The sequence below is a fragment of the Telopea speciosissima genome, chromosome 2 (assembly GCF_018873765.1).
Source record: "Telopea speciosissima isolate NSW1024214 ecotype Mountain lineage chromosome 2, Tspe_v1, whole genome shotgun sequence".
NCBI classification, from domain to species: Eukaryota; Viridiplantae; Streptophyta; class Magnoliopsida; order Proteales; family Proteaceae; genus Telopea; species Telopea speciosissima.
Window position 1 is genome coordinate 17,177,038 of NC_057917.1, and position 18,857 is coordinate 17,195,894.

General features: G+C 40.3%; 2 protein-coding genes across 2 annotated transcripts; one reads left to right on the plus strand and one right to left on the minus strand.

Moving 5' to 3' along the window:
* Nucleotides 1-3,697: 3,697 nt before the first annotated feature.
* LOC122650260 (sedoheptulose-1,7-bisphosphatase, chloroplastic) lies at nucleotides 3,698-6,048 on the minus strand. The gene is made up of 8 exons (XM_043843619.1): nucleotides 5,821-6,048; nucleotides 5,625-5,747; nucleotides 5,343-5,528; nucleotides 5,074-5,155; nucleotides 4,759-4,980; nucleotides 4,564-4,664; nucleotides 4,373-4,444; nucleotides 3,698-4,225 (listed from the first exon to the last, which is right to left on the minus strand). Exons 1-8 carry the CDS (start codon nucleotides 5,932-5,934, stop codon nucleotides 3,944-3,946), a joined length of 1,182 nt encoding a protein of 393 aa, XP_043699554.1. The 5' UTR covers nucleotides 5,935-6,048; the 3' UTR covers nucleotides 3,698-3,943.
* Nucleotides 6,049-14,451: 8,403 nt separating this feature from the next.
* Nucleotides 14,452-16,797, plus strand: LOC122650261 (acyl-coenzyme A thioesterase 13). The gene is made up of 3 exons (XM_043843620.1): nucleotides 14,452-14,690; nucleotides 14,923-15,063; nucleotides 16,511-16,797. The coding sequence occupies exons 1-3, from the start codon at nucleotides 14,469-14,471 to the stop codon at nucleotides 16,652-16,654; spliced, it is 507 nt and encodes a 168-aa protein (XP_043699555.1). The 5' UTR covers nucleotides 14,452-14,468; the 3' UTR covers nucleotides 16,655-16,797.
* The last annotated feature ends 2,060 nt before the right edge of the window (nucleotides 16,798-18,857 follow it).

The following is an 18,857-nucleotide window of genomic DNA, read 5'->3' on the forward strand; positions in this document are numbered from 1 at the left end:
CAAAGATTTATAGTGGTTTGACTTTACAAGTCTAATCCACTCCTCTCAACCTTTGAGAGAATTCCACTAGTATTTCTCTTTCAATACAATAGGTGGAGAAATATCACTTTTACAAATCTTTTTCAAGGATAAGATGATCATTTGCAATCTTTTAAAGATAAGATAATCCAATCTTTTGAGAATAAGAGGATCCTTGTACAAGTCTAAATGCAATCTAGACTAATCCAATACACCAATACTCAATCTAGAGTTAACCCAACTCAAGAGCAAAATACAGTACTTGAAATGTGATTTGATCTCACAACAATAAAGCTCTATTTTGGATGGTAGTTGATTGTTATAATGAAGAATAAAGATTGCCTTATAATCTCACTTTTAGTCTTAAAAATTTGTTGAAGAGAAAGCTCTTACGCCTATAATTTTATCTTTGACAGTTGACCGACAGGATATGACTATTTGGTGTAAAGAGTCGTTGGGGGTCTGTCAATTGATGTCTGATCGACCATAATGTGACTGTCACCTCTGATGGTATCAACTGTTCATTTTCTTTTTCTCTGACGGTTGCATGTCTGTTTTCTAGGTCGACCGTTAGGCAATTTGGCTTGATTTCAGCCATCTGAATTTGGGTCTCTTTTCACCAGCTTATATCCACTAAGTAAGGGCCACTTTAGTAGGTCATTCTCACCACCTAAGGTTTATCTAGACTATAATATGCATGTGAATGATATGCAAATGCGACTTATTCTAGGCTAAGTATAATGTCATCTTCCCTTTGTTGATGGAGTTTGTCTTGAATCGATGTTCTTGAATCTTCAATCTTCATGATCTTCATGTATGATGTCTCTTAGGCTTCAAGTGATTTTTTTATACTTTCATTGTTCATCCTTCACTTGATTCTTGTCATTTGACTTGAGGTTACAATACATCATCTAAGAAGTATGTTAAACACTCTCATGTGTTTTTTATCATCAAAACCATACCAAGGTTTACTTAAGAGAGTGGGATCCCAATTTCCCAACAAATTAGCGATAGTTTATTTTATATAAGGGTATGTTAAGTATGGTGCATATTAGTTGGCTAACCTAAGTGACTATAGGGATGAAGCCGCTTCCAATAAGAATTTTGTATAAAACAAAGGAAGTTCCAAAATACCTCTCTCTCTCTCTCTCTCTCTCTCTCTCTCTCTCTCTCTCTCTCTCTCTCTCTCTCTCTCTCTCTCGCTCTCGAATTTGCTTTTAAGCAAAGCATTTGTGTGTGGAAACTTTAATCCCACACTAGAAATGGAAGAGAATGAAGTGAGGTTTATGGTTCCATGAAAGGAAGTTTCATTATGTTCTCTTGTCTCCGGGGGTTTATGGCATCATGTGGTGAGGCCTTTTATGTGTGGTTTCTTTTTGTTGATGGTTGGATAGGACTTGTTTCCATATTTCCTTTTTCAGAGGCTAAAAAGGTTTTTCGAAGTCATTTATCATTTTCCCAATGTCTAATTTTATTTGTTGAATGTCGGACATAAGGTACTGACATGCACTACTTTTGTCTAACATTAAACGCATTTTTTTTACATCGGAGGAGCGTCATCCGACACGTTGCCAGTATAAAAAATCTTGCATTGCTCACCGTTCATAATGTTTTGGATGCCGACAATGGCTAGTTTTCTGTATATTCTTTCTTTGAGGGATACATATTTTGGGCTCTCTTGAATAGGTGTTTCTGAGGGACATCTCTCCTCATTAAATAGAAGATGTCCCTGGAACTTCAGATTCTGATTCTAAGTGTTATTCTCCCTCTCTCACTCTCTCCTCTTGTGTATGTGTACACACACAGAATACACCTCTATTTTATCAACTGTTCTTTGAAAATCTTCTTTGAGTCCGAGCACTACTTTTTAGAACTCAAAAGGGGTGCCGTAGGAGAGTGCACTACTACTTACAGAAGACAATGGTTAGTTTATCTTGGAGACCAATTTGCATATCTTCTGGTTGCACCATTGGGGGTGTCTATTATCTGTTTCAAAATTCCTCTCTCTCTCTCTCTCTCTCTCTCTCTCTCTCTCTCTCTCTCTCTCTCTATTTGAAAAAAGATTTTGGTTGTTGTGTCTCCCACAACATTTGAACCCATGACCTCTTCAAAGTTACTTTTAAGCAAAGCATTTGTGTGTGGGAAATTTAGACCCATATTGGAAATGGAAGAGAAGAAGTGGGATTTATATGTTGAAATGGGAACTACAAGGGTAGGGTTCCATGAAAGGAAGTCTCACTATATCCTCTTATCTCCGGGGGGTTCAGGGTTTATTTTCACATGCACACATACATGATGAGTCGAACCAAGCCAGGTCATGGCGAGGCCTTTTATGCTTGTGGATTCTTTTTGCTAGGGACTGAACCATATTTGTTTTTGGATTTTCTTTTGCCGAAGTTGGATAAGGTGTTCGGATGTCGGTTATCGTTTTACTAACTTAGATTTTGTTCATTGAATGTCGAACAAAATGCATTCATAGTTGGGATTTGTCAGGGACCATACCAACATTTACTATTTTCTGTTCATTGTTAAACAAGGATTTGCCAGCATTGGATTATTGTTGTTTGATGCTTCACCAACGTAGACGATCTTGCATTGCTCGCCGCCCAAAATGTTTTGGACAGCGGCAACGGCTAGTTTTCTGTGTCTTCTCCCTTAGAGAAACACATCCTTTGGGCTCTTCTGGAAAGGAGTTTCCATGAAAGGAAATCTCACTATATCCTCTTGCCTCCGGGGAGGTTCGGGGTTTATTTTCACACGCACACATACGTGATGAGCAGAACCAAGCCAAGTCATGTACGTGTGGATTCTTTTTGTTGGGGGGCGGACCAGATTTGTTATTATTGTTTTACTGACTTAGATTTTGTTCGTTGAACTTCAGACTGAATGCATTCGGAGTCAGGATTTATCAAGGACCATACCAACATTTACTATTCTCTGCTCATTTTTAAAAGAGGATTTGCCAGCATTGGATGAGCATTGTTTGATGCTTCGCCAACATCAACGATCTTGCATTGCTCTCTGTCCAAAATGTTTTGGATGCCGGCAACAGCTAGTTTTCTGTGTCTTCTCTCTTAGGGAGACGCATCCTTTGGGCTCTTTTGGAAAGGAGTTTCCAAGGAGAATCTCTCATCTATAAATAGAGAACGTCCATTACACTTCAGAGTATTATTCTAAAATTCTACCTCTCTCACTCTCTCATCTGGTGTATTTGTCCATCAAAAGGACAAATCTCTATTTTCCTCTGTTTTACCGACTGGTTTTTAAAAGTCTTCTTTGAGTCTAAGCACAACTTTGTGGAACTGATAGGGACTTAGTAGGAGAGTGCACTACTACTCTTGGAAGCTAAAAAGCTGATTTGTCTTGGAGACCAATTTGCATATCTCCCGGTTGCACCATTAGGGGAGTATGGTCTGTAGGACAACGTCAAGTAATGTGACTCAACCCACATCCACCATTGGCATAGCAACATATGCAACACCATCAAGTTCCTAAGAACAACATGGCTTTGGAGTGATTATTGGGATAGCATAAGAGATAAGTTTTGGTTCTCTTTTTAGTCATTGTCATTATATTTTTATAACATTGAGTTTCTAGCTTGATAGGTTGATATTCCCCATGGATCTCTCCTGATTAAGTTGGTATTCCCTGCAAAACCTTCAACAGCTCTAAGAAATGCAGGTTGAAAAAATTTGTGCCAACCAATGACAGTCTTATAGAACATGTATTTCAGAATACACTGTAGAGTGTACAGAATCTGGAGATTAAAGAATAAGGGCTCCTTCTTGTTTCATCCATCCATTTTAGGCATTCAGTCTTGTGGTTCTGTATCAGAGTCACACTGATGGATCATACAGTATTACAACATAGCTTTTGAGTTTTGATTGGGAAAAGGCACTAAAACACGGGAATGCACTCTGAGGCTCTATGCAGCAGCTCCAACAGGCACACCGGCCTTGAGCCTTGAGGACCCATATAGAGTTTCTTCAAATCGGATAATCTCGTTCTTGGATCCATAAGCAACTTGTGTTCTGTCATCAAGATTAACGATCACCTTGTCCAGCACAGACTGGATGCCATCACTACTGTAGCCTCCAGCTTTCTCTATTAAGAATCCCAGAGGAGCTACTTCAAATAACAGCCTCAGCTTGGCTTTGGTAGTGGGAGATATAACATTTGTGAAGACACCTTTTTCTTTTACAATGATCTGCATTGTACAAACAATTAACCCTTTAGTTAACATATACCATACTAGTTCACATCATCTCAGTCAAGTCACTTGGCTTGTCCAAAGCTGGGTAATTGGTTCTTAAGTTTTCAGATACAATAACAAGGAAGGAACTAATTTCAATACCTGGTTGACATCCGGCACCATTCCTCCGGTGTACCGCAATGTGTATTTCTCTTTTACATAGTAGTTGATTAGCTGTTGAGAGAATTTTACAGGTTAAAATGACAAAAAAAAAGGATGGTGGGTACTGAAGTAATCCAATTCAGAATTTGGGGGTAGGGGTGGGGGTGGGGGGGGGGGGGCGGGGGAAAGACCTTATCATAGTCAGGGTTGTCAAATGTTGCTCTTAAATTTCCAGGGGAGAACATCTTTCCTTCACCAATTTCTGTGGTATCTTTAACATGTTGCCACTTGCCTAGCAAATGCATCAAAAACAGATGTTTCAAAGAATGATCAAATGAAGTTTCTCTATACCAACCAAATATAAGATTGTATTTATAGCTTATAACCTTCATCCAGAAGAAGGAATTCATGGGTGCCAGGACAGTCTTTGAGAGCAAGAACATATGTAGTACGAGGACCATAGATCCCCATGGCCGCAGCGACTTGATCTCTGCCAGTTACTCCCGTCAATTTATCGCCAGGCCACACACCAAAGATAGTACCCACAGTGAAATTTGTATCAACAATACTTGACCCATCCAGTGGATCAAATGCAACACTGAATCCACCTGTTGATATTTTCAATAACCAAAAGAATCATATTTCTCAACTGAATATAGTTATTGTTGAAAATCTACAGAGATTGGATGTTGTTTATAGACCTTCAACAGGTCCTCCCATGTCTTGCAACTCTGGCACTTCCTCAGAGCAAGCATATTTGCAGTAGTGTGAGTAGGTCAAGGCCTAAGCATCAAAGATACAGATTTCTAACAAAGAGAACCTAAAAAATCATTAACCCACTTGCCTACACCATATCTCTGATACCACTGAACTCAAAACACAAATTTCATTCTATAAGCAGACCCTGAATTAAATTTGTGTTTTTTAGGGTCTGAACAACTGAACAAATTAAGAGTTTGGCATGTCTAACCTCAAAGAGAAGCTTATCTGCAAGCATGTCTACTGCAAGTTGTTCATCACCAAAAGAGTTCACACAAGCTGTTCCTCCACAAGAGGCTGTCCTCACTTTGAAGGCAATGGTCCTGAGTGCTTCTCCCATGCACATCATTACCCTGATTAAGCCTTTATCTGGAGTTGCCTTTGTAAGAAATTCTTCCTGCAATTTAAAATTTAAATTTCATTAGAATTACCATTCTCTAATCTTCTTCAATTTTATTGGATTCACAGTTCAAGAAAATGATTTTTGACTAACCAAGCTGTCACCAATCTCACATCTAGTGACAAGGGATGGAGGGTTCTTCATCTTTGAAACTTTAAGTGAAGAATTCGACACAGTTCTCAATGATTCTCCAAAGAGGGTGCTTGATTTCAGTCCCTGAGTACAAGACATTTCCACAGTTTCAGTTCTTTCATTCAAAGATGAAGAAAGAGTGTTAAATTTGACATACCCGAGAAGTGTAGGATCGAGAGAGTGAAGTTGGAGACGCCATTGAACTGGAACGCTGAGATGAGACATTGGGTAGAAATGTCCCATGTGTGTAAAAGGAGATGCCGGTCTCCATGGTTGTGAAATTCAAGAACTTCAATCAAGTTTTCGACTTTGAATCTAAAAATTAAGAAAACGATAATTTAAATCTATGCAAGAGTCTTTCTTGCTTCAAAGTTCAAACTATACTGAGAAGTAAGAAGTGTTTCTTTTTGTTCTTTGAAGAGAAAGAAGGGCCGTAGGATAACAGATAAGCAGTGAACTGGACTTGTGACACGTGGCATGGTGAATAGATAGAGTAGCACTGGCTAAGGTTGATTTCCATCATCCAAACATATGTGGCTCTTACCCCTTCAGAGTTCAGGATTCCACCATGCAGGAGTGAGAGTGGAGACCCACTTTTTTGTTTTGGATATAATCCCAATGGCCATGCCCTGGAGTCTGCAATCTGCAATCTGCATACATAGGCTTAAAAAAACAAGGTTTTAAAACTCCGAATCGATCTGAATCAATCACCCATGAATTGGTCCGACTCAAGATGGATTATAAAGAAAGTGACTAGGAATCGGCTGATTCGGATCCGATTCCAATTTAGGAAGCAATGATTAGGAGTAGTGCTTGCGCTAATCTGTTACTTTATTGCTCCATAGGCCATGATGTCTTTTTTTTTTTTTTTTTTTTTTTTGGGGGGGGGGGTGGTGAGGGGGGAAGAAGGTTGTCAGGCTTTGTGGCACCTGTGTTTAGACACATGAAGGGCGAAATGACCGCCCCACCTCCCGTGAAATGAAAAATCTCACCCCTATTGGAGGCTCTCATGCACTCTCATTAGCCTCCGCACTAGTGCAGGGGTTATGCAGCCTGGCAGCCATCCCCCTCCCTTTTTTTAAGGTAAAAGATTGTTGTCAGACTGCGTGATCTCTGCACAAGCACGGGGGCCAATGAGAGCCTGTGCAGGATCATCAACGGGATGGGATTTTTTTTATTTCAAGGGGGTGAGACACTCATCTTGTGCAATCTATCTAGGTGTAGGCGGCACTTAGCGTAGCAAGGATATTTTCCCCCTTTATTTTAACAACAAACTAAGAAACTTTTAAGTATATTATTCTCATTGTGGAGATACAGTCCACCATTATTTCTCCATTGAAGTTGTTTATTCGTTTTCGAAAGAAGAAAAATAAAGTGCAGAATACTAAAACCACCACCATCTCTCCTCGTCGATTGAACTTCCCAAATTCAGGTCAACCATGTGTTCCAAATGTGCCTAGTGAGTCTATTTCTTCTAGTGATCCATCCCTTGATTTATCTATTGTTGTCAGAAAACCAAAAATGTTATGTACCCGGCCAACATCCTCTCTCTAATGTTGTTTCATATGACTCTTTGTCTCCTTCTTTGCATGCCTTTGTTTCTTCTCTGTCATTTGTTTCTATTCGTAACACTTGGCAAGAAGCACTGACACACTCTAAATGGAAAGAAGCCATGAATGAATAAATGCAAGCTCTTGGGAAAAATAATATATGGACACTGGTTCCTCTTCCTTCAGGGAAGAAAGTTGTAGGGTGCAAATGAGAGTTTGTTGTGAAACACAAAACTAATGGGTCAGTGGATAGATACAAAGTCCGACTAGTTGCTAGAGGATTTACCCAGACTTATGGGATTGACTACCAGGAGATGTTTGCACCGGTGGCCAAGATGAACACTGTGAGAGTGATTTTATCATATGTTGTGAATCAAGAATGGGGTCTTCAACAATTAGATGTAAAAAATGCATTCTTGCATGGTGAACTTGAAGAAGAAGTATATATGAACATCCCTCCAGGTTTTTATTCTAAGAAGACTCAAGGGAAGGTATATAAACTTAATCATGCCTTGTATGGTTTGAAGCAGTCTCCTAGAGCATGGTTTAGAAGATTTTATAAGGCAATGGTGTCAATTGGATTCAAGTAAAGCAATGTCGATCACACTCTCTTCATCAAGAGAACTCCTACACATACCACTATTTTGATAGTTTATGTAGATGATATTGTTATCACTGGGAGTAGTATAGAAGAGATCTCCTCATTGAAGCAGTTCTTGGGTCAGGAATTTGAAATCAAAGATTTAGGGAAGTTGAGATATTTCATGGGTATTGAAGTAGCATATTCGGCTAAGGGTATTTCACTCTCTCAAAGGAAAAGTGCCATTGTTCTATTCACTGATACAAGAATGTTGGGTTGCAAGTCTGTTGGCACCCTGTAGAACCAAATTCTCATCTTCGAAGCACGGAAAGAGAACCTATTGACAAAACTAGTTATCAGCGGCTAGTTGGGAGACTCATTTATTTGTCTCATACTCGCCCAGATATTGCATTTGTTGTGAGCATGGTGAGTCAGTATATGCACGATCCCTATTCAACCCATTTGGATGCAGTATACCGAATCATGTGTTATTTAAAGGTTGTTCCTGGAAAAGATGTTCTCATCTCACCCCACAATCACCTTCGCATCGAGTAATACACAGATGTTGATTGGGCAGGCTGCCCTGATGATAGGAGATCTACTTCTGGCTATTGTACCTATGTTGGTGGCAATCTTGTCACTTGGAGGAGCAAGAAGCAATCTATCGTGGCTCGCTCTAGTGCAAAAACAAAATTTCGTGCCATGGCCCATGGCATTTGTGAGTTGAGTTACTCTGGTTGAAAGGCTTACTTCAGGATCTTGGAGTTCCATCTGAGTTGCCCATGCGTTTCTACTCTTGATAGTAAATCTGCGATCAGCATGTGGAGATTGATTGTCAGTTCATCAAGGAAAAACTCGAACATGAACTTGTTTGTCCCTTTGAGTGACTAGTTGGCTGATGTATTTACCAAGGGCTTACTAGTAAAAACTTTGTTTCAGTTGTTAGCAAGATGGGCATGGTTGATATTTATGCACCAACTTAAGGGGGAATGTTGTAATATGGGGTACAAGGGTATAATGGTCCAATAGAGTTTAGTCTGTGTTGCCCTAAGGGTATTATCGTAACTCGTACTTCATTCAATTTATTATAAATAGAAAGGACCTATGTCTCACTAACACAAGTTCAATTCCCCAAATAAGTTCTATTCCCCAAATACTCCTGTTAATAGGAAAATCAAGAGAATAATCTTGGATCTTGTATTGCATATGAATGGGAATGATATAAATACAAGAAAGTTTCCTACTGTGGAGTTTACATATAAAGAAAAAACGCCTAATGCAATTTAAATACATGGAAAGAATAAATATGCTTAGGTGGAGGAGATATCTCGTAAGACTCCCCCTCAAGTTGGAGCGTTCAAATTTTGGATGCCCAACTTGGACGTTAGAAACTCAAATTGCTTGTAGCCAAGGGCCTTGGTGAACACATCGACGAGCTGAAGCGAGGAGGCAATCTTGCATGGCTGGATGAGCCCTTGTTGGAGTTTTTCACGAACAAGATGGCAATCAATCTCAATGTGCTTCGTGCGTTCGTGAAAGATAGGATTGGCGGCAATGTGTAAAGCTACCTGGTTGTCACAGTGTAGGGGAATGGGGGATGTAGGAGACAAGCCAATCTCAAGAAGTATGGTTTTCAACCGTACTAATTCACATGTGGTAACTTCCATGGCACGATACTCAACCTCAGCCAAAGAACGGGAGATGGTAGATTGCTTCTTTGTTTTCCAAGCACAAACTGTCGCCCAACAGAATACAGTAACCGTTGGTAGAGCAACGAGTCATAGGGCAAGTAGCCCAGTCGGAGTCACAATAAGCACGTAAGGCCAAAGATGAAGCAGCCGAGTAAAAAAGTCCCTGACCCAGAGAGCGCTTAAGATAGCGTAGTAAGCGATGAACAGCTTCTATGTGAGGTTGCCTAGGCTGATGCATAAATTGGCTCAAGATGCTAACAACATGAGCTATGTCGAACCTGGTCACTGTAAGGTAAATCAAGCAACCAATGAGACGCCGATAAGGAGTAGGATTGGGAATGAGGTCGCCCAAATCATCAGTTAACTTCAAGTGAAGTTCCATTGGTGTGTTTGCAGGTCGAGCCCCAATGTATCCAGAGTCAGCCAAAATATCAAGCACATACTTCCGTTGAGAAAGATATAAACCTGTGGATGAATGGGCAATTTCAATGCCCAAAAAATATTTGAGAGGACCCAGATCTTTGATATGAAACTGTTGATGTAGCATGGTTTGAACCTCTTGAATGAGTGTAAGATCAGTTCCAGTGATTGGCAAATCGTCAACATATAATAAGATGAACACACTAGCAGATTCCTGACGAAGAATAAAGAGCGAATGATCTGCATTGGAATGATGAAAACCATAGGCACAGAGGGTTGCAGAGAACTTGGAGTACCATTGCCGAGAGGCCTGCTTAAGGCCATATAAGGATTTGTGTAGGCGGCAAACAAGTGACTCCCCCTTACGATGATAACCTGGGGGAGGAGTCATGTAAACTTCTTCGTCAAGATCGCCATGCAAGAAAGCATTATTAACATCCATTTGTAAAAGAGGCCAATCACAAACACTGGCCAAAGCAAGAAGGACGCATAGAGTGACAAGCTTCGCTACTGGGGCAAAGGTGTCATGATAGTCAATGCCCTCAATTTGGGTATATCCTTTAGCAACAAGGCGCGCCTTGTACCTATCAATGGTGCCATCAGAACGACGCTTGATCCTGTACACCCATTTAGAACCAATGGGTTTCTTTCTGGGAGGCAGGGGAACGAGGGACCAAGTCTGATTTTCAGAGAGAGCGCGGATTTCAGCCTGCATGGCGTCTCTCCACTCCTTACATTCCATGGCCTTGGTGAAGGTTGTGAGCTCAGTTACAACATCAATAGAACTCATAAAAGCTTTGTGAGAGGGGAAAAAATGATCATAAGTCAAGAAGGTGCTACGGGAATGAGGGTGGGGTGAACCTATTGTTGTTGAAGAGCCTTGCGACGGTAGGGAAGACCATTCATAATGTTGTAGGTAATGAGGAGCTGTCCGAGTGCGTTGAGGGTAGTCAAGTGGAGGGGCTAAAGGGCTAGAGGACACTGTCAGCAAGGGGTTAGGGGGACCATGGGGCTAGGTGGGACGGTGGGTAAAGGGTAGGGGGTATTAATAATGGGAGAGGGAGAAAGGTCATCATATGGGGGTAAGGGTAAGACGGGTGAGCCAATGGGTGGGGGTTGTGGAAGCAGGGCATAGGGAAAGATGTGTTCGTGGAAGACCACATCGCGAGTGACATAAACGCGCCAGGATTGGAGGTCAAGCACCCTATACCCTTTTGACCATGGGGGTAACCGATGAAGACCCCAAGGGAAGCCCGTTTATCGAATTTGTGGGTAGGGGTTGGATTACGCCCAAAACAAAGACAACCAAAAACACGAAGGGAGGAAAGAGGAGGTGGAATACCATGCAAAATTTCATAACGGGAACACCCCTGCAAGAGAGGGGAGGGGAGCCTGTTGATTAAATAGGTAGTTGTGAGGACGCAATTGCCCCAAAAGGTGAGGGGTAAACTAGACTGGAAATGGATGGTACGGACAACATTGAGAACATGTCGATGTTTGCGTTTGACAACCCCATTTTGTTGGGGAGTGTGAACGCAACTGGATTGTTGGAGAACCCCTAAACTGAGAAAGTATTTGGCGGTGGGATGATTAAAAAACTCAAGTGCGTTGTCAGAACAATTGCATTTTATAGTTTTGGTGAATTGAGTTTGAACCATGGTGAAAATTGGGGAATTAAACTTACAACCTCTGATTTAGATGACATTAAGAACAACCAGGTACTGCGCGAAAAATCGTCAACCACAGTTACAAAATATCGTGCCCCCGATAAAGAGGGTGTTTTAAAAGGTCCCCATACATCAAAATGGACTAAATCAAAACAAGCAATAGTAGTAATATTACTAGAATTAAAAGGGAGGCGAGTTTGTTTTGCCAATGGACAAACCATACAAGTACATTTATTGGAAAAGGAAATTTCATAATTGAAACGACGAAACTGAGGTGCAGAAGAACGACTAGGGTGACCCAACCTCCAATGCCACAAGTCAAAATGGGATCCAGAAGCGACAGCAGATGCAAAGGGAATGTGGAGATCAAGGAAATACAGGCCACCAATCTTCCTACCTATCGCAATAATCTTCTTCAAGAACGGGTCTTGAAAAGAACAAGAAAGGGCAGAAAAATGAACAATAAGAGAAGAAGAATTGGTTAATTGGCTAATAGATAATAACTTATAATTAAAAGTGGGAACCAGTAAAACCCGATCAAAGGTGAAACTTGGAAATAATTTTATAAAGCCAACATGAGTTATATATGCATGAGAACCAATGGGTAAAGTGAGCGGTCGGGGAGAAGAGAGGAGTGTAAGAGATTTAAAAAGAGGTGTGAAAAGCAATATGGTCTGTGGCCCCAGTATTAACGATCCAAGATCCAGGGGAAGGGGAGGGGTTAGTTGTACCTGCCATGTTCACCAAGGGGTGATTACCAGGGGGCGAGAGTAAGGAGATGTTGAAGTTGTGCATCAATGAGAGAAGGCACAGCAGAAGAGGCGCCGGTGGTTGCAACCGCAGCAACAATGGGACAAGCAGCAGAGCCAGGGGAACCCGAGGATGACGCGGATGGACCATTACGATGAGAAGGCCACCAATCTGGATATCCAATTTTTTTGAAGCAATGACTGGCAGAGTGGTCATCCTTGTTACAATGAGTGAAATGGTATAGGGGCTTTGAAGATGAGCGATCCGAGGAGGCGACACGAGAAGCATCAATGGATAATCGACCAACAGCCATGGTAGCCTGATCCAGCATAGAGGAAGGACGAGCAGCCTGGAGGGAACATTGACGCTCCTCTTGAAGCAACAAGGAATAGTCCTTAGTCACAGTAGGAAGAGGATCCATAAGACAGTGGCGTATGAGTCATTGAGGCCTTGCAAGAAATTCATTAGAGAATCGGTTTCCAGCAAGGTACGAAGAGAAGTCAACATGCCACAAGTGCAAGCAGGTAAATCACGATAAGATAGGAGCTCGTCTCGATAGCCTTTGATGATGGTGTAGTAGGTAGAGATGGAATCAATGCCTTGAACATGAGTCGACAGAGCCCGGCGAATCTCAAATATTCTAGGTGCATTCTTGGGGGAAAAGCATTCATGGAGATCATTCTATACAACAAGAGCATTATCAAGCCAGAGAATGCTGTGAGCAATGGAGGAGAGGGTGGAATGTACAAGCCAAGACCGGACCATGCTATTGCATCGAATCCAATGGGGAAGGTTTGTAGAATCAGTGGCTGGCTTTGTGAGAGAGCCATCGATAAAAGAGAGCTTGTTTTTAGCTTCGAGCGCCGTTAACATGGAGCGGTGCCAGGTGAGAAAGTTATCCCCATCAAGAAGAACAGTAACGAGTGGAGTGCTTGGTTGGTCGGATGAATGGAGAAAAAATGGAGAAGTCACCGGAATGACCACCGAGGCGGTGAAAGAAAGAAGCTCGCCCATAACCACAGGGCAAGTTACGGTAAGGCTGATACATGTTAATAGGAAAATCAGGAGAATAATCTTGGATCTTGTATTGCATATGAATGGGAATGATATAAATACAAGAAAGTTTACTACTGTGGAGTTTACGTATAAAGAAAGAACATCTAATGCAATCTAAATACATGGAAAGAATAAATATGCTTAGGTGGAGGAGATATCTCGTAATACTAACATCAGGCTAACATAGTCAGCCAGAAGGGGTTTGAGTCTAATTAAGAAAATTTACATGGAAGAATCTATAATTAGGGCAAAGTACAGGGAAAGAGATGTAACTTTCCTTATGAAGAAGAATTTTTATCCTATGCAGTTATTGTACGGTGCCAGGTGAGAAAGTTATCCCCATCAAGAAGAACAGTAACGAGTGGAGTGCTTGGTTGGTCGGATGAATGGAGAAAAAATGGAGAAGTCACCGGAATGACCACCAAGGCGGTGGAAGAAAGAAGCTCGCCCATAACCACAGGGCAAGTTACGGTAAGGCTGATACATGTTAATAGGAAAATCAAGAGAATAATCTTGGATCTTGTATTGCATATGAATGGGAATGATATAAATACAAGAAAGTTTCCTACTGTGGAGTTTACGTATAAAGAAAGAACATCTAATGCAATCTAAATACATGGAAAGAATAAATATGCTTAGGTGGAGGAGATATCTCGTAATACTAACATCAGGCTAACATAGTCAGCCAGAAGGGGTTTGAGTCTAATTAAGAAAATTTACATGGAAGAATCTGTAATTAGGGCAAAGTACAGGGAAAGGGATGTAACTTTCCTTATGAAGAAGAATTTTTATCCTATGCAGTTATTGTATGGTGCAGTACTGCATCGTGCAACTGCTGTAGAGGCCATATGCACCATGTGGGATCCGCTGTGCCACATGGCCTCTGCTGCGCCGCACGATGCAGTACTGCACCGTACTGGCCGTATGAAGAATACCGATCACCGTAATTTTTAACTGACACGTGCTACGCAGTTTTCCCGTTTCCATTCCATCTGTACATGTACGAAACAGCAACAGAACCAGCAGAGGGTGGGTGTGGGTAATTAAGTATCGAATTAGCCAAAATAGGAAGAAACGGTGAGTTTGGTGAAATGGGAATCGAAAGCTTGACGAAGAGTTCGATGGAGAAGACAAGGGAGGCTTTTGGGTTGACGAAAGAGGAATCGGAGGCTGTATCGCAACTCACAATTCACCCTCGACAAGCAAATTCCGGTCCGAGCTTCTACGAGGCCTTCGCCCTCGGGGGTATTCGTGTCGATCGAGTGGAGCCTGGTTTCGTTGCTTGTACCTTCAAGGTTCCCCCACGCCTCACTGTAAGCAAACCCTCAAGCTTACCCCTCTCCAAGATCACTTCTTCACTTCATGCAATTTGGTCCTGATCGCTAGATCTCTTGGAAGATCCAAAGAGCGCCTTCTCTTACTTTGATTCCCATCAGAGTTTCTTACAGTCAAAATGAAAAGATTAGTAAATTGATGTAATCGAAAAATGTAATCTTGCACTATAATTTTGTTGAATTTGCCTTTTGACTACTTTCAATCAATCAGGATGCAAGTGGAAATTTGTCCTCAGGTGCTATTGCGGGTTTAGTGGATGAGGTTGGAGCAGCTGCGATTCATATTGAAGGTCTTCCAATTGAAGTATCAGTGGACATGTCGATTGCTTACCTCTCAGCTGCCAGGGCTGATGTAAGATTGCCTCTCCTTGTTTCTGTTGGCATTTATCATATTCAGTTACTTGCAATCCACAGCTGTAGTCTGGTGAACCATTTGAACTCTGATTTTTTTTTATTTTTTTTTATTTTTTTTTGGGGGTGGGAGGGGGGGGTGTAATGGTATCCTGTGTATAATCTATTATAACCTAATACAAGATCAATCAACTGAGATGTGTATGTACAATGATACACATCCTCCTTTACAAGAATAGTATGATTTACAGGAAAATCTAATGGTTTCAAAATGACCTCATTAGAGAATGCACAAAGAAGAGGCTTAAAAATCTTATTTGTACATTGGCTCCTTCTATCAATGTGAATGATGTATCCTATCATTCAAAAGTTCTCAAGTTAGCAACAGTGTATTTTTGGAGGTGATAGCCCATCCACTGTATAGCATTGCATTGGGGAGAGCATACCTTTACAGCACAGTGTGCAAGGATACAACTGGCCTTCCAAGTTCCAACTGCATGTGGGAAAAAGCATATTTCATAACATTCATGTTACTTCGCTCCTGGGAAGCTTGTAGTTATGGTTGGGCTTGTGTTCACTAAAAAAGCTGTCTAATGTCTTTTTCTTTTCCTCCTGCTTAGACCTGCTGGAGTAATCATCATATGCTGTGTTGCAGAGGGTATAGACTGTTCTGCAGTGCTTGTTTTGGGGTTTACTTAGAAATACCCTTGATTGAATGCATTTCCAGTAACAACCTAAGGTTCTGCCTGATTTAGTGGGAAATGTTGTGAAGTTCATTCGAATATTTTAAGAAGGAAAGACCCATACAATAATGGAAAATGGTTACACTTCAAATAGTAGTTGAGAAGTCAACTTTTCCATCTACTACTTTTTCCTCAAAATCTGAGGAATTTAGTTAGAAAATTCTCTTTTCTTTTACTATTCAATATTCTCCATCTGATCAGACGGAGCTTAAAGGTTATGATATGCTTGGGTCTAAGAATTGTAGCAACAAAGGGGTTGCCAGTTCTACTGTACTAGCAAATCGCTACAGCACTAGTTCTACTTGTTTAACTATCGAAAAATCGTGAGCATAGTTTAGTTCTGTATTTGCCATTTGTTGTTGTAATATGTGATTTTCGCTGTTCTATCTCTAAGATTTCGTTGTACTTTTGATTTACATATCTCTGCATTAGCAGCTCATTCTTTGCCTTAATTAATTCTGCTATTCATTCAAAAAAAAAAGAGAGAGAATCCAAAATCAAATATGGGGTTTGAGAAGGGTCAAAAAGTATTCAGTTATATTTTTTCCCTTTTTTTCTTTTTTTTCTTTTAGTGGCATGATATTAATCCCTACACAGTTAAACTACTTTTGATCTTTATTGTGTTTTCATGACTAGACTAACCTTACATTTTTTTACTTTAGTCTTCATTTTAACTCCAATATTTTTGGTTGGCAACTCTTGCAGGATGAATTGGAGGTTACCTCTAAGGCTTTGGGGCATAAGGGAGGCTATTTTGGAACAATTGTTCAACTGAAAAACAAAGCAACTGGAGAAATTGTTGCTGAAGGTCGGCATTCATTGTACGGTAAAGCTCGAAGCAAAATCTGATGCCACTCACTGTGGTACATGAGTATAATCATCAAATCCTGCGGGGGGTAACACTTCTTCCATGTTCCACTTTTGTACATTAAGCACTTAATTTGCTATGTCTTTGTACTCTCTTTCAACGAAATAATATTTCATTTACGGTAGAGAAGAAACTTGAATGCATTCCTTCTTTTTCCTCCCCCTTTGGATACCAAAGCAGTTATGTGAACCCAAGTCTGTGGATATGAAGCGGAAAAAAAAGAAGAAACTCTTGGGTTCTAGAAACAGCTGTTTCATCGTTTACGTTTTCTCCTCAATAGTCATAATTTAATTCAACTTCTCCAAATTTCATCAAATTCAGTCCATTTCAGCAGAGCAAAATTTGAAATGATGATTATGATGTGAACAAATTTGTATTATATGTTTAGGAATTTTAATTTCTTAAGCTATATAGTAAATAACTGAATATACATACATTCATTTACCATGTAATATATAAGTTATCCTGATTTTTTGAAATTTTTGCTTATTTTTTATCTAGTTTATTCTATTGTGGAGTGAAATACCAACATTTCAGTTTGCTTAAGAATAAGCGACCCCTGGAACAGATACATAGCATGTGGATTCTCCGTTCCAACTCTTTCCTCTTCATTCCAAATATAAAATAAGGTACATTATGAAAGTATGAACTTTCAGAGCAATGAAAACAATCCAGGGTTCCAACCCAATCATCCATCCATCTACCATGCAATTTTTTATTCATTATTATTATTTATTTATTTTTCAATGAAATCTATCATGCAAATTGGCTCTTCTACTGATCACAATCCTACGACCACATGCTGAGAATCCCAAGAGTTCCAAGATTTTAACCTATGCTGCTTAGCCCCCAGCAAGTGATCTTATCTCATTAATCCCTATCAATTGGGAGAGCTAGAATGCCCATAGTCTTTGTGAGTTATATATCTTGCCATAGGTGTGTACAGAAAACAATAAGCAGACATAGGAGTTACCTTGTATTGAATGGATTGGCAAGGGATATATCCTACCTAAAAATTTTCCAGTGCTGAGTGCCTGACTCTAACCATTAAATGAAACATTTTTTTTGGTTTGGGGTTGTTTTGGGGGGGGGGGGGGAAGTTGTTCAAGAACATTTGTCTTACAGCTTTCATGTTAAATTTACCCCAGTTAATGAGAAAGTAGCATAAATTCACTGTGTACATTCACTATAAGATTCACCAGGTCAAGCATAAACCCAGGTACTCTACATCCTTTTTGGTGTGTGTTTGGGGGGTGGGGGTGTACCCTTCTCCATTGTTCAAGAACATTTGTCTTACAGCTTCCATGTTAAATTTACCCTAGTTAATGAGAAGTAGCATAAATTTACTGTGTACATTCACCATAAGATTCAGCAGGTCAAGCCTAAACCCAAGTACTCTACCACCTTTTTTTGTGTGTTGGGCCGGGGGGGGGAGGGGATTAGAATAGATTCACTACTCTGCTGACCTGGTTGAATCAGCCAGTTTAACCTTTTGATCCCATCTAGCAATTATACACTGTTACAATTATCAATTATCACCTATTTTACTCCCAAAAAGATTAGTGCTTGATTTATGAATTAAAAATCATTTATCAGAACTTATGTATTAAGAGACCCACCTTCTTATTTTTTTTAGTATGAAAGCAAAACCACTTTTCAAATGTCCTACACTATTTTTGGATCACTAGAGTCCCAAACACAGCTGGGATTTGCTCTACTTGTGTTATATCATATAAGCATACCCAGATTTTAATCAAAAAAACATATTAAAATGATGGAATAGTTGCTTTAAAGGAATTTAATCGTTCTGGTGGTCTTTGTCCTAATCATCTGGTTTAATGTGGAACCAAACCAATTCCTGGCTGCAAGGACGTAGACTCACAATCCAAATTGATCCTAAATTATCATTAATGCCAAATTAGAGAATAATGCTAGAGGTAAAAGGACGATTTCCAATAGGGTACTAATGTAAAGATAAATCGGTAAGCTTCAAATGCAGAGATTCTATTGGTTTTGTAAAATGAGCAACTTGTGTCTTTGGGGGAGGAGGGGGTTATTTTTATCATCTGCAGCAGGTCTACTGCTGAGCCATTAATTTAAGGGATGGCAATGGGTGTTGGAATATTGCATGTTGCATACTAAACTTTATTTTGGTGATTATTAACATATGTGTGATGAATATGA